At 46.3% G+C, this 13,413-nt stretch overlaps 1 protein-coding gene across 1 annotated transcript; it reads right to left on the bottom strand.

The window, feature by feature from the left end:
- Window positions 1–1,603: 1,603 nt before the first annotated feature.
- IYD (iodotyrosine deiodinase) lies at window positions 1,604–12,753 on the bottom strand. The gene is made up of 5 exons (XM_084890169.1): window positions 12,295–12,753; window positions 7,162–7,353; window positions 5,165–5,324; window positions 4,335–4,491; window positions 1,604–2,080 (listed from the first exon to the last, which is right to left on the bottom strand). The coding sequence occupies exons 1-5, from the start codon at window positions 12,470–12,472 to the stop codon at window positions 1,898–1,900; spliced, it is 870 nt and encodes a 289-aa protein (XP_084746295.1). The 5' UTR covers window positions 12,473–12,753; the 3' UTR covers window positions 1,604–1,897.
- Between the last annotated feature and the right edge of the window lie 660 nt (window positions 12,754–13,413).

The raw sequence follows: 13,413 nt of genomic DNA, 5'->3' as shown, positions 1-13,413 counted from the left end.
AAAATAAGACAGGGTCTTATATTAATTTTTTGCTTCCAAAGATGCGCTAGATCTTATTTTCAGGGGATGTCTTATTTTTCCATGCACTAGGTCTTATTTTCGGAGGATGTCTTATTTTCGGGGAAACACGGTAGTATCTCCCATTTCCTCACAACTACTGTATCTGACGCAGGGAACTCAGCTCCAGGTGCTGCTATTCACCCTCCAGAGTTGCCTGTCAAGGACATCCTGTTCCTTAGCTAATCTGCTTCAACCTCAGGTGCATCAGCCCATTCTCTCCACTAGGTGCAGGAGTCTCCTTACCATCCCCACCTCCGCTCTCTGCAGTCACCTCTCTAGCAGGTAGACAAGTGCCTCTTTGTTGGACTGTCCAGCCTTCCTTTTCTTAAAAGAAAACATTTTTATTGAATTCAGAGAAGAAGAAAGAGGGAGGGAGGAAGAGAGAGAAAGAGAGAGAGAGAGAGAGAGACATCAGTGCTGAGAGAGAATCATTGATTGGCTGCCTCCTGCACACCCCCTCCTGGGGATTGAGCCTGCAACAGGAGCAGGTGCCCTGACCAGGAATTAAACTGTGACCTCCTGGTTCATGGGTCGAGGCTCAACCACTGGGCTACACTAGTCGGTCTGCCCAGCCTTCCTGGTGTGGGAGTGAGGGCACCGAGCAGCATAGCTGGAGCAGCATGTGTCTCATCACTGTGTGTAGATGTGCGTGGACTGAAACATTACAAGTATAAGTGGTAGTAACAACAGTACTAACCATGATACCAGGAGCCAGCCCTAAAAGCTTAGTGTTCGCCACCATGAGCTTAGAATTACATGTGAGTCATCACGTTCAATCGCCTCAGTAACTCTGAGATAAGTGCTACGTTTATCCTCATTTTACAGATGAAGAAAATGAGCCTTTAAAAGATTGTTTTCCGCGGCCTCCAGCTGGCAAACGCCAGAAGAGCAACTTGAATCGAATCCATCTGTGCTGTGCTCTGGGGACCGCGTTGGTTTTAATTCCATCCCCCAGAGAGAAAGCTGGCTGCAGCACGTCCCATATCTGTGCCTTTGTACCTCTGCTCGCCATCTGACAAACCAGGCCTGTTTCCGGGCATGGCGATCTGGAGGGTGGCCAGCCCTCTGCACTCTTTTCCTTGAGGGCCCCTAACTCAGGCGCACTCTAGACTTTTCTTTCCTTTCAAGTGGCTTTGTACTAGAATGACTGTACTCAGACAACCACCCCCGGCCAGATTCCCTCTCCACTCCACGCCCCAAAGGCCAGCTTCCCAGCCCACCTGAGCACGGTGAACTGAAACTGCCAAAGAGCTCCCTGGGCACAAATAGTTTCTAAACATAAGAAAAAGACATTTGCCAAAGCCGGTTTGGCTCAGTGGATAGAGCGTCGGCCTGTGGACTGAAGGGTCCCAGGTTTGATTCCGGTCAAGGGCATGTACCTTGGTTGCAGGCACATCCCCAGTAGGAGGTGTGGAGGAGGCAGCTGATCGATGTTTCTCTCCCATCGATGTTTCTAACTCTCTATCCCTCTCTCTTCCTCTCTGTAAAAAATCAATAATATATATATATATTTTTTTTAAATAAAACACTTAAACACCAGAGCGTATTTTCAGTAAAATTGTAATCCATTTCCAAAGTGGGTGAGAAATGGAAGAGAGTGTACCTGTTGATCTTGCTCTATGTTCCCCAAACCCCACTGTCAGAAGCAGGGGTCTCAGACTCCAAGTGCTGGGGAATGTGGAAAGTTTTCTGCACACATAGAGTGCCCCCCCACCTCACCCGCCCGTGGCGTGGAGTGCTGGGGAGACCTAAACTCAGAGAAAGGCAGCCAGAGCCCGAGAGGAGCAAGAGAGGGAGCAGCGACACCCTCTCCAGCCTCTCCCTGCTGGTGTCCAGCCTACACAGTCACCATGACCTGGTCCAGAGGTTTCCGTCTGAAGTCAGGCACCGTGGCCTCTTTGCTGGGATACCCTACGGGGAGCAGCAGCAGCAGCTTTTCGTTTGTGGGGCGGCTCAGGAGCACCCTCAGACGGGGGCCGCAGTTGAGAGGCGTGGTGGTGACAGTCACCAGTCCCGCGTTCTGAAACGGGAAAGAAAAAGAGGACATGGAAATGGCAGCAGCAGAGAGTACATGGAAAGGCAGCTCTGCTTCAAGGCTGGGGACATTCTGGCCCTGACAGGCCTGCTTGTTCTTTCAGTTCCCGGATGTTGGGCAACCAAAAGGCACCTGGGTAACGTGACTCATGCCTGCTCTCCTCAATCTCCCCAGCCCCCACCTTCTTTTAACCAAACAGTGGGAAGGTTCTTAAAGAAGAAAAACACCAGTCTTGCATTTCTTTAAAGCTTAAGAAATAGGAATGATTATTTCGTGGAAAGGAAGTTGGGGAATCCAACTCTACTAAAGGAATAACAAAAAAAAATAAGTGGTTCCTATGATCCAACCATGGACTGTCCCAGCTGATAATTCCACATCCAGAAAGACAGGACCCAGCAGCCAAGGGGGGAGACAGAGAAAATACTTCATCAACCTCTCCCCAAGCCCCCAGCTAATAAACAGCTAATAAAAATCATGTGTAGCCTCAAGGCACCTCCCAGCTGGCCCTCTCAACCCTCCCACCCTCCCACCCCTCACTTTTCCAATCACCTCCAAGCCAGAGCCAGAAAGTTCTGGAACTACCTCTGAGAGTCCTGCACAACTCCAGTCACTATGCCTTCTGCCCCGATGTGGGCTTCGGGAGATTTCTCTTTCCTCCCTCGCAAATCAAGACCTGCACTCAGAAAGATGCCTTATGGAACACTAGAGGGCAGCAAATCAACACTAAAGAGGCAAAAGGCTGCTGAGTCAAAGGCCTGCAAACCACTAGTGATCTGAGCTCACTCCAGGACCAACACGCTTCTCCCAGGACACCTGAAATAATCTAATATTGTACATCAATTATAATCGGGGGGGAAAAACTATTTAAAGGGGAGGGGAGGGGAATGGTGGATGGAGGTGCCCTATGTACAGTCTCAGGAGGGAAATAAAGAAGTTTCAGTTCCTCTAGGACAGTGTTTCCCAAACTTTTGATGTATGTGCACCCCTTCTATAATTTTTGTAACGTTGAGTACCCCTCGTACTCATGAGAACGTAGAATTAGGCGCAGCTAAGCACGGTGCAGTGCATATCCCCACCGAACTCCGGTGCACTGTGTACCCCCACCAAACTCTTCCCGTACCCCTGGGGGTACGCGTACCACACTTTGGGAAACACTGCTCTAGGACAAATTTTCAAGTAATCTATTTTTCTTTTGAGAGAAAACAATGACTACACTTTGTGAGTTGTTTTTGATGCACAGACTTTTCTTTGAGATGGTGAGGAAGCACACAATGACTTATTTGTTCCTTGGCAGTATGCTCTCTTACTCTTACAGTCTTCTTTGGTTTTTTGTTTTGTTTTGTTTTGTTTTTTGTTTTTTGGGGTTTTTTTTTATTGATTTTTTACAGAGAGGAAGAGAGAGGGATAGAGAGTTAGAAACATCGATGAGAGAACCATCGATCAGCTGGTTCTTGCACGCCCCCTACTGGAGATGTGCCCGCAACCCAGGTCCATGCCCTTGACCGGAATCGAACCCAGGACTTTTCAGTCCACAGATCGACGCTCTATCCACGGTTTCGGCTAGTCTTCTTTGTTTTACTTGTTTACAGATTTACTGTCTCTCTCCACCCCAGAACCCCAATTCCCAGCAAAACATAGAGTTCATGAGGCAACTATTCCTGGTGCCTCCAGGAATCTGTCACAGAGAAGGAACCCAGAGGAGATTTGTTGAGGGACTGAGCTGACTCAGGTGAAAGGCATACCTCGGCTACTCTGCTTCCTGCTCAGTATTGCTCTAGCTACTAGGTAGATGGACTTTGTTAAAGTACATGAACATGGTTCTGATGCAATACAATGTAAACTCAACTTCTCCGGAAAGAAGCTTGGTGACCTTGTCCTCCTTACAGTTCTGAAGCATTCCATCAGCACAAATAACAGCAAACATAGCTAGGAAGCCAGTCCCTGGAACTTCCAGGCTCTGAAAGTGTGTTTCCCAACACCCTTGACCTTCACATGTCACAGATGAAGGCACAGAAGGGCCTTTCTTCTGACCTACAATGACGTTCCAGGTGAATTTCCAGGAAGAATTCTAGTTCATTGAACCATTATACTCACCCAGCCTGGTTTCAGGGTCAGTTTTCACATCAGAGTTACCTCCCTCAGGAATTGAACTTTAGAATAACAATTTCCGAATGTCCCTGAACCAGAAGCTCAGCTGCTGGCCCCCAAGCATCACCTCTCAGGTGGGAGGCTGACATACCTGCAGGGCAGCGAGAAGGATGCCACACGCGATGGACACACTGATCTCGTTGTAGTAGTGGACTTTCTTTTTGCCGTTGGCGGTAAAGCCGTGCACTTGTTTGAAAATGAGAATCAAAACAGGAGCTGTATCCAAGTACTCTTTAATCCAGTTAGTTCTAAAGGGGGAAAGAAAAGATGTTCCAGAAAATATTTGCTCTTATGATTTTTTTGTTCTTTTCACTACTTAGCTTATTTATGTTGCAAATAACAAGGTTTCGCAATGAGAAGACCAAAGCTAAGATTTGACCCAGACCTGATATACACTGAGTGGCCAGATTATTATGATGATCTCTGAACGTATAATAATGTGGTCACTCAGCGTGTGTGTGTGTGTGTGTGTGTGTGTGTGTGTGTGTGATATATATATATATATATATATATATATATATATATATATATATAGGCCCTGTGTATGAATTTGTGCATGGGTGGTATTTGGCCAGATTGGCCAGGGGGAGGGCCAATTGGCCAGGGATATGGGCGGTTGGCTGGTCAGCCTACCTGCTGGTCGAACTCCTGGTCGAGGGGACAATTTGCATATTAGTCTTTTACTATATAGGCTATACATTGAGTGGCCAGATTATTATGCATTCAAAGATCATAATAATCTCGCCACTCAGTGTATATGCTCAAGGCAATAAAGTGATGAGACCAGTCCTAACTTCCATAATTCCTCACAGAGGTAGATTCAAACAGTTGAACACCTAAAACAAAACCAGGAAACCAAAGCCATCGTTACTTCATTTTAAGAAGTCAACCCAAACATCCCTCATCCCACCAACACTGTACCTTATTTTCTTGAGGTCTGTGACCCATCGTTGTCCCATCCTTTTCAAGTAGTTTATTCTCTCCTCCTCCTCAATGATCTCCCGGATCTTATGCTTCATGTCTGGGTCCTTCACAACCACGAAGGTCCAGGGCTCTGTGTGGGCCCCACTTGGGGCTGTTCCTGTCCCCAATTAAAATCAGAAATTAAAACTGCAGGAAAATGTGCGACTATGAATTAAGAATAAATAGAGAGATTCACACTTGCTAAAAATGAAGGTACCTCTTCTGGCAAACAGAGCGCTTGGCGGCAGCCCTGGTATGTTGCTGCTGCATCCTTTCATTCGGCCTCACTGTAGGAAGCTCTGAACCCGCTGGCTGAGCTCAAGGCCAGTGGTTCTAGGGCCACAGGGCCCTATCACTGCTTCTCGAGCCAAGTGGGAGAAAACGTCCCTAGGAACTGAATCATGATCACAGAGGGGGAATTCTGATAGCCCAGATTCTCCAAAATGTCATCTGTTTTGATATCCTTGGAAAAGGATGAAGTCATAAAGCTTATGGTAAAATTTAAGTGGTTAAGTGGTTTTAAAATATGCCTCCAAAGGCAATGGAACTATACATAGCTTAATGCCAACATCGAAGCGCTCAGTATGGACGGTGGGGCTTGTGGTTTCGTTGGGGACACACAAAAACTCTTGGTCCTGGGTTCAGTACACACATCAGTGTGTCTTCTGCCTCTCACAGGCTTCAGGAGCACTCAGCCCACACCTTGATCATCCCAGGGACCCCAGCAAAGCTTCATAGTACATCTCAGTGCCCAGGGAGCTTGCATTTCCTTTTAGGTTCCAGCCACGGCCTGGGCCAGCTTCTGATCTGGATCTGATCACCCCTCAGCCCTAGAAATGGCCCCACTGTTCCTAGACCACAGTGATCCTCTGGTGGGATATTTCAGAAGCAACTATTCCTTTCTTCCCAGTGAGTAATTTAATGGCATAAACTCTACCTGAGGGGACTCAGGCCTCCAGCCTTAATGACGTCCTTGTTTGCCACCCACGACTCCTCAGGGTAGAGGGGGCATGATTAAATTGTGAAATGCTTTGGCAAGCCAGAAGCTAAACATGAAGCACAAATTTCTACACAGAGGGATTCCAGTTTAGTTTGTACCGATGTTATCTGCCCAGTAAGTATTTGCGTCACTATCCTAAGAAATAAATTCATCCCTAATATTTTTAATTATTCCAAATTTATCTAAGCACCACAAGTACACACACACACACACATAGATACAGATAACATACACAGAAGCAATTTAATAACTGTAATTAGTTAGATAAAGGACTCAACAACTTAGTGCATTTGTACTCATAATTAAAATGAATAAAACTCCAATTACAGAAGACTCTCAAATAAGGGGGTTGCTCTTATTTATCTTCCTACTTTCTTGTAGTTCTCATGTTTTTGTTTGTTTTCTCTGTAGAGATAACAATTTACATTGAAAATAGGTGTTTCTTATTTGACTTATTTTGCAAATTCACACAAGTAAATTTGGTAGGTCATCAGAATATAGTGTTAGAGCATTATGGAGTATGATATAAGAAACTTGGTTCCAAAAAGAGAAATATATAAATGTAAGTGTATGTGTGTATGTGAGTGTGTGTGTGTGTGTGTGTGTGTGTAGGTGTGTGTGTGATGTTTTAAGAGGATAAGAAAGGAAGATGTTTCTCTTCCAATATAATAGTGTGTTTAGAAATTTTTGTTTTTAATGAAAGTTCATAATGATCAGTAATTTCAGAAGTTTTGAACTATTGTCACATCTGCTCCCAAGGAGTTTATAATAGTCAAAAGTTTATAAAAAGTGGGAATAATTATGTTTCTGGCAGTCAGTCAGCACTTGGGTAAGACTTTATAGGTAAGCTTATCATTCTAGGCTTCCTTCACTGTGTTTGAGCTTCAACATTGCTCATTATTGTCACAGCAGTAATGCAGCTGACATTTCAAAGACCCAGTATGCGGTTACAGACCTGCTGTTTTGACGACATTCTCAATAACTTCCATTGGGACTTGCTCATTACTTATGAATCTCACTGAGCGTCTCTTATTGAGAAGCTCATAAAATTCCTGGGATCTCGTAACCATTTCCTCCTCAGGATATCGGGTGTGGGAGAACGGGATATGCTCAACACTTTCCTCTGACTCTTGCCACTCATCAGCATCTGCAAATAAGAAAAAGAAGAGTGGCAAATTAATGATCTCTCTCAGTCATCAGGTGGCCACTTGGGAGAAGGAGATCAAGTTCTCAAAAATTTATGAGCTCATAAGCATCAACAAAAATGAGACTAATAGATCTACAGAATCTTGACTTGGATCTTGCCAATCCTTTAAACTCCAGATTGGTTGGTTATAAATCAAGGAAAAGAAAAATTTCTCCTACACAAAGATGAAGAATGCAACTTTTTATTAATCGTGAATTAGCTAATAGGTGTACCAGTTAATAATGCAGATTTTTTTTCACTAGATGGAGTCACACATATGTTGATATATATGCGATTTGATATGTATGCTATTTTGTTGTAGTGATAGCCAGCTTCAAAACTTCATATGTCAAATTTTCTGAAGGTGTTAACATCATAGATAATTTTACGCTTAAAAATGTCAAATTTTGTGCCAAAAAAAAAAAAGCATTTGTGGGAAGTTTTAATTCACTATTTTGAAGAAAAGTGCTACTGAAAGTTATCGCATACGTCAGGAAGCTTATGGTGAACATGCTCTATCTCAAGATGCTTGTGAATGCTTGTTTAAATGCTTTTAAAATGATGATTTTGATGTGAAGGACAAACAACATCCAGGTCAATTTGAACCACACTTTGATTGTAAAATGACCAGAATGGGCCAGAAGACACAGAAAAGTAATTTTGCTTCATGATAACGCACCATCACACACTTCAAAAGGAGTTAAAGACACATTAAAAGATCTTGCCTGGGAAGTATTAACCCACCCGCTGTATTCACCAGATCTTGCTCCTCCAGATTACCACTTGTTCCAATAGATGGCACATGCACTTTCTGAGCAGCACTTCAAAGTGTACAAGGAGCCCTGACTGGTTTGGTTCAGTGGATAGAGCGTTGGCCTGTGGACTGAAGGGTCCCCGGGTTCTATTCCGGTCAAGGGCATGTACCTGGGTTGCAGGCACATCCTCAGTGGGGGGTGTGCAGGAGGCAGCTGATTGCAGCTGATTGATGTTTCTCTCTCATCGATGTTTCTAACTATCCCTCTCTCTTCCTCTTTGTAAAAAAAACAAAACTCTAATATATATATATATATATATATATATATATATATATATATATATATATTTTTTTTTTTTTAAAGAATAACTTTAAAAAAGTTAGAATAACTTTAAAAAAGAATAACTTTAAAAAAGCAGCAAGAAAAAGTGCATTGAATACCATTGGGCTAAATGCTCCTGATACAGGCCAATGAGTTACATGCTTAAGTCCTAATGTGTTTTTTATTAGAAAGTATGGTTGATGTACAATATTATGAGTTTCAAGTGTAAAGCATAGTTCCTCTGAAGAATTGTACAAAGTGAAAGACTTTTGTGGACAGAAGGAAGCAGGAGCAAGGAAGCTGTTGTAGACAAAAAATTGGGTTGGTAATTGCAAAGTTAAGTTCTTTTAGGACATGGCAGGACATGGCTGGGGTCTATCAGGCAGATGGCCTCACTAGTGCCGATCAGGCGATTCCTGATCGACTGGTTTAAGATTCCATTTCTGGGGGTCTGAAATTGTAATTAAGTTTGGTGATGTGGAGCTTAGTATGAGTGAATTACCCATGGAAACAGAGGGAAGAGAGCAAGGAGATCCAGGGCCTGAGGATCTGGAGCATGCCAGGTGGAATTCGGGTAGAGGATTAACCTTCTCTGATACTGGCTCCCACACACCTCACTCCTAGGTATCTGGGTATGGGGAGGAGGAAGGCAGGAGGGGACTCTCATGAAGAGGGACTGACTCCAAAGGGACTGAGAACCCAACTACAATACTAGCAGGTTCCACTTGGCTCAGAGCTCTTAGTGAGAAACTTCTTTTGACATTTTACTAGCCAGGGCAGTCCGGTCCGGGACTATACACATTTAATGAGAAGGCCTAGGTACTAAGTTAAAAGGAAGTAGGTGTGATGGGGGAATGGCAACAATCAGCTATCAGCTTTCAGCAATCAATTCTAAATCAAACCCAGATGTCATCATCACCAACCCTGAACTTCCTCAATTGTGCCAACAAAGACTTCCACCATTTGTTATGAAGTCTGGCAACCTCAGTAATCAGTTCACAGTCAGTGAACAAGACCATGAATCACTTCCTGAACTGGAGCTTAAGTTGCTAACTCTTAAAATCCGTTCAACCAGCATTTATAGAAACTAAAGGCAGCTTAAGGTCATGGCTTGGCAATTTGTGCAGCTTCTAAAGTACAGCGTTGTGGAGAGCGGCTACAGCGTTTGCACAGGTTCAAGCCTGGGACTAATGAGAGAGCACAATCCTCTCCTGGCAAAGCCAAGTGCAAGTCCCAGCACAATTATAGCCAAAGGCTATGGTTGTAAACTTGACTTTATGGTCCAAACCTGTGGCCCCCCGTGGCTGAGTGATACGGGCTGTGGAAGGTGCAGCAAGTAAACAAAGCTTGATCAGGTGCATGTAACTGAGTAGATCCAAAGCCTGAGAGAACGTTGTAAGCACGCCCTTACTTTGCCTTGTGGGAACTGGCTATAAAACAGAGACTTGCCTTGTAGGCTGTAGTGCTGTCTATCCATTAGAAAGGGCAGTGTCCCACCTAGACCCAGCTTTTTTTCTTGTCTGTCTTTTCTAAATCCTTCACCGTCCTGCTCAGCTTCACGAGGGGCGTGCCAGCTGGGCACACAGTTCAGGTGCTCTCACTCTAGGGGAATGAAGAAATGGCCTCATCACTGCTGGGCTGGATTGTCCTGCAGGGCAGTCTGAGCAATGCAAGGTGGGAGAGGCAGGTGAGGGGAGGCTGCTGTTTCTCGACATGAACCAACACAAATGCAAAATGCACCAATTCTCTCTCCTTCCCCTTGACCTCCTGATGGCCCCCAGGAATGTGGTCCTCACCAAAAGGAAAGAGAACCACCTCTGGAAACTGCACAGCTGTCCTGCCTCTATCATAGGCCAGCCAAGTCACCCTAGCTGTGCAGTCCATACATTTCTGAAACAAATTTGTGCTAGTGCGGTCTGCTTTTTAATTTACGCCCCATGCTCCCACACTTGGGGTTGGCTATTAATACCAGAAGCAACTCACCTTTTGTCATTGCTTAATGCCAAGGAACACAAAATTGCTCCATAATTAGGCTTAATGACCAAGTAATTCTAGGCCACGTCTCTCCTTTAATGCTTAACATGAAGGTGTGTGTGTGGGGGGGGGGGGGGGGAGGGGAGGGTTTGGCTGCTTCTCTACAGAAGTTTCTTTTCCGTTTTCTGATTCTACTCCAAAATTTTGGCAAGAAGGCCAAATATTCTCAAGCTATGAAACCACAGGCCAATTGGTGTCATGCCATCCTTGTTCCCTCTCTGTGAATTCTGGGAGCCTTGAGGAGCAATGTAATGAGGCAGAGGGAGATGGGCTAGCACAGTAGACAGATTCTGAAGGTGAGGTTGGGAGCGACTTCAGGGCTCAACACCTGTCCTGGGGACGCCTCCTTTCCAACTGCACCACCGTCCTCTGACTCATCCGGCATGGCCTCTCGGTACTTCCCCAGCTGCTGTCTAGATGGACTGCTTCACTGGCAGCAACAGGGGTGGGTGGAGGTGGGGAGTTGATTTTATCCTACCCCATTTGCCCTCTCACAGTCTGGGACCCCTCAGGGGATGTCCACCTGCCAGCTAACCCATAGTCAGACATCCTTAGTGCTGCCAAAGAGGCAGGAGAGGCTCCTGTCACCACCACTGCACTTGCAGCCTCAGCCCGGCTTGTGGCTGAGCGGAGCTCCCGCTGTGGGAGTGCACTGACCACCAGGGGCAGCTCCTGTGTCGTTTAAGGGGAGCGCTTCTCCATTGGGCACAATTGGCACTCCAGGGAGGGCCACAGCCTTCAACATAGGAGAGTGAGAGGACGCAGTGCTCCTGAGAGGCTTGAAGCTTGTGTGATAATTTGGCAGCGATAACTCATAGCACTGCCTGCCAGCGGTGCACCTCACTCCAAACCTGAGATTAGGCCACCTCAGAACACACACACACACATGCGCGCACGCACACACCCACACACACACATGCCCACACATGCATACTTCCCAGCGGCCTCTGTTGGAGGATGGGAGCATTGCTAGCCCAGCTGAGAATCACTGAGCCTCTTCCAAATTGAATCCGTCCCACAGGCCAACCTCAGACAAGATTCAAACACAGACTACCCAGGGCTCCTCAAGAACCTCTTCCTTCTCAGGTCAGCCATGACCTGAACCCCCCACTACCCCACTTCATTTCACTCTTCCTGGATCAGGGCCGTCCTCCCATCTTCTCGGCGTCTTTCCCAGGGAGCTGCTCTTTCTGCTCCTCTTACCTGAGATACCTCCTAACCCTTGCTAGTCATGCCCTCCTAATTCGACAAGCCTGGTTTATCCTCGTGCTAACGCCTCATCACACCCCCAGGCCTTCTCCCAACAGCTTGGGATCAGTTCCACCTGGTTCGTCTCTTCCCTCTGTTGCCTGTTTATTGCCGTGTCTGCTGAGTAAGACATTCAGCTCTGAGGACAGCTGCCACTCCTGTCTCTAAGCCACAGGGCCTGGCACAGTCAAAGGTAGCAAGTCCCTACATTGAGGCCACTTTTTAAATTTCAAAGTCCTTGACCAACACCTGACCACCCACCCATGGCCGCCCCCAGCCTGTGAGGTGCCCTCTCAGGAAGGTTTCACCTGCCACAGCAGGTGGGAGCCAGGAACACGGCAGCCCTCCTGGCTTTTTACTGAGAATTCGGGAATAAAGGAGGGTTGGTGCCAGCAGGCGAAGGCTGCCACCGAGCAGAACGACCTGTCCCTGTCACCCATGAGCTGGTAGTAATAGAGGTGGACGAGGAAACTGACCTGCCATCAGCTAGCACCCATCCCCAAAATGCCCAAGGTGCAGCACACAGCATGGCCCACGGCTTTACCTTCTTCCACCTGCTGGAGGTCAGTGCTGTCCTTCAGGTCTTCATCCACCCAGGGCTGAGCCTGGGACCTGGCTCTCGCCTCCCCCTTCCTTCTCTCCACGCTTCTATCCGCATTTTTAAAGATCCACACGATCAAAACGCAGACAACTGCTATCAAGACCGGAGTGAGGGACAACATGCTCACAAGTCGGAGAATGGAGTGCTCACCTCCCAGTTAAATGACTCTCTGGTATTTAAGTCAACAGAGGGAGGGCAGAATGCCAGGAGAGGGAAAGAGGGGCAGAGGGCATGCCTGGGGGAACCAAGTGAGCTCCAGCTCTGAGGGCTTGCCAAGGAGCAAAGGTCACAGCTGAGTGGGCTGGGGTGTGTTGTGGGTCTGGTAATGCCCGGGTGCATTCGCCTTTTTGAGTTGTGTACTCAACCAATGCATTCTTAGGCAATGACTGCCAGGATCGCACTGATCTCGCCAGTCAGCGTAGAAGGCATTCATTTCCCTCCCGAATGTTTTCTCTGAGAGCCGAGACCTGTCTTCAGTGTGCCCGAAACTAGGAATCGCCTGGATAATCCCTTTGTAATAGAACAGATTTCCAGGCACCAGCTCAGGTCTGCTGAGAGAAAATTCCCAGAAGAGGGGCGATCATCTGCATTTTTTTAAAAATTGTTTCTGAAACTGCCCTGAGGTTTTGACAAAAAAAAAAAAAAAAGCTTGTGTCAACACATAAAAAAAATTCTTAGTTTGCATTAGAGGGAAATGTTGGTCCAGGAAAAGTGATACAAACAGTTTGATTAATTTAAAATAATTTAAGTAGGGACTTTTAAAAAATGTCTTAATTTGGGTTGCCCTAACGGAAATACCATAGCACAGGTGGCTTAAATAACAGGAATTCATTTCTTATCGTTCTGGAGGCTGAAGTCCAAGATCAAGGTGCCGCCGTCTTTTCTCCTGGCGAGGACCTTCTTCCTGGTTCTCAGATGGACGTGTTCTCCCGGAGCCATCACGTGGCAGAGAAGGATCCTCTCTCTGTGTCTCTTCTTCAAAGGTACCAGTCTCACCTGGGAGGGCTCCTCCCTCATACCCTAATCACCTCCCAAAGGCCCACCTTCTAACACCATCCCCTT

The sequence above is a fragment of the Pipistrellus hanaki genome, assembly GCF_964339955.1.
Source record: "Pipistrellus hanaki genome assembly, chromosome: 7".
In the NCBI taxonomy this organism is placed as follows: domain Eukaryota; kingdom Metazoa; phylum Chordata; class Mammalia; order Chiroptera; family Vespertilionidae; genus Pipistrellus; species Pipistrellus hanaki.
The sequence above is the reverse complement of the archived record's forward strand: the minus strand, read 5'-3'. Positions and strand labels throughout refer to the sequence as shown.